The sequence below is a fragment of the Colobus angolensis genome, unplaced genomic scaffold, assembly GCF_000951035.1.
Source record: "Colobus angolensis palliatus isolate OR3802 unplaced genomic scaffold, Cang.pa_1.0 Scaffold147, whole genome shotgun sequence".
NCBI classification, from domain to species: Eukaryota; Metazoa; Chordata; class Mammalia; order Primates; family Cercopithecidae; genus Colobus; species Colobus angolensis.
Window position 1 is genome coordinate 389,040 of NW_012114566.1, and position 2,141 is coordinate 391,180.

Below are 2,141 nucleotides of genomic sequence, written 5' to 3' on the forward strand. Positions count from 1 at the left end.
AATTTCTCCATGAATTAGAAACAGTTACTAATAATCCTACAAGAGAGGTGATATTATTATCTTATTTCACAGAGATGTCAAATAACTTGCTCAAGGTAACATATCAGTAACCTGGGATTTCAACTTGGGTCCTCTGCTTCATAGCCTCCCTATGCTGTCATAGATGTAAGCACTTTAAAGAATGAACAAAAGGTTAAGATAGAAATGGATGTGTTAGAATGCAGGATTATGAACTGAAGGATAATTAGAACTGAAAAAGGCAACTCGTTTATAGGTGTTCTTGACCCTAGACTTTGCAAGATTCCTTTAGAACCTTAATTCAACCTTTGTTCCCATCCTGTGACTGTGCAAGCTTTTGCAATGAAGACAAAACACAGGTTTGTTTACCATCCCACGGTCCAAAGAAACAAACACCATCCTTTTCCCTTCATGTTTCCCCTGTAGCAGTCATCTCTTTTCCTTCTCTCTTTCATCCTTTTTCAACAGACTCCAGATCTGCTTCCTCATTTTTGAGCTCACTTTTAATCCCATTGCTATCTGACTGGAGTCCTTAGTCTTCTTTTAAAACTGCTATTATTAAAGACACTCATATTGCCAAAGTCGATATAGATTTTTCCTTTTTTAAGTAGTACACTCTGCTGCTTTTGCCACGACTAAGGGCTTTCTCTGCCTCCAGTTACTCTAGTACTTCTCTGTGCTTTCTTTTCTTCTCTGTCTTCTTTGTATATTCTTCACAATCCAGTTATCTTTAGAAGTTGGTATTGGATCACCATCCACTACTACTCTAACTCTGCAATATCTTTGGGTGATGGAATCTACTCTTCTAGCATTGGCCATTATTTATGATGATGATTCTCCAGAATACATCACTGACCCTAATTTCTCTTCTCCCAGCTTAAATCTTGCAAATTCAAATGTTTGCTGAATTCTTATTTATTTTTTTAAAAAGCCCTGACAAAACATAAGCTTGCTACCAAACTATATTTCTCAGCTTCCTTTTTGGCATCACCCTTTTCCCAGTCATCTAAGCCTGAAACAGGGAAGTCATTGCGCACTCATATTTTTTTTTTCTGACATCTTCACATCAGTCTAACAGCAAGTCCTACTGGCTTATTTCCCAATCTGTCTACTTCATTCTATTTCTAGTACCTGAATCATAATTCAGGGCTTTATTATCTCACATTTCATTTTGAGAGCAAAGTGATATCTGTTTTTTTAATGCCTAGGATAGAATACACATAATACATGTTTAATAAACATTTGTTCATTAAAAGGAAGGTAAAAAAAGGGGGTGGGGGAGGAAAGAAGGCAGACATTAGACATAGTGGGAACCTCCTGAGCCTTTCCCCTATCTACGATGGGTGGCTTATTTTATTACCAGACTCGAAACTCCACTTTTTCTATTCTTGTTATCCAAACAATATTCAAACAAATGGCATTTTCTACCTCTGAGACGTACATACTACCATTTCCAAGTCTCCCAGCTCAAGATTGTTAATGAATAAAACCTGTATTTTGAAATATACTCTAAAGATGGCAATATAACTGGTATAATTGGGAACTTTCACGTTGGCCTAGTTTTTGTTCGTTGTATTTTTAGTCTGTTCTCTTCAACTAGACTAGATAATCAGATTTCACAAAGCACCTAACACATTTTTCTAAAACTACATAATTTTTTTTGTTTCAGGATTGGAGACACAAAATCAGAAATTAAGATTCTAAGCATAGGCGGAGGTGCAGGTATGAATAATATATTTTTAAAGTTAATATTTCACTTCAAACATTATGCTGTGTTATGACAATATTGTTCATTTTTTAAGGAAGATTTTTTTCTTCTTTTTTTTTTTTTTCGCTGTTGGAAGAGATCAGCTTATTAAACCTAGCAGTATTACTTCAACTAACATTAATGCCCCCAGAGATTTACAGGGTATAGGACAATAGCCTTCATTACTATCTCTATTGTGAATAAGGGATGTGACTTATTCTTTTGACAAATGAAAAATCAAATAGGATAATTTTAATCCAAAATGATTAAAATACTCACAGAAAAGGAAAATCTCATAAGAAGCTTCTTAAGCTTGTGCCACTTAAAGCCTTGTTCATGGACTGGTTACTGCTTTTCAAACTGTTATTTGTCCATG

The 2,141-nt window shown here is 35.1% G+C and overlaps 1 protein-coding gene across 3 annotated transcripts in view; it reads left to right on the forward strand.

The window, feature by feature from the left end:
* Positions 1–2,141, forward strand: part of HNMT (histamine N-methyltransferase) — a 54,384-nt gene that overhangs the window by 4,074 nt on the left and 48,169 nt on the right. For 2 of the 3 annotated variants that reach the window (XM_011935685.1, XM_011935687.1), the window contains exon 2: positions 1,688–1,740. In XM_011935685.1, the coding sequence (XP_011791075.1) occupies positions 1,688–1,740 (53 nt within the window). Of the gene's footprint in view, positions 1–1,687; positions 1,741–2,141 lie in introns of those variants that run through there. The other variant, XM_011935686.1, reaches the window with a different exon arrangement.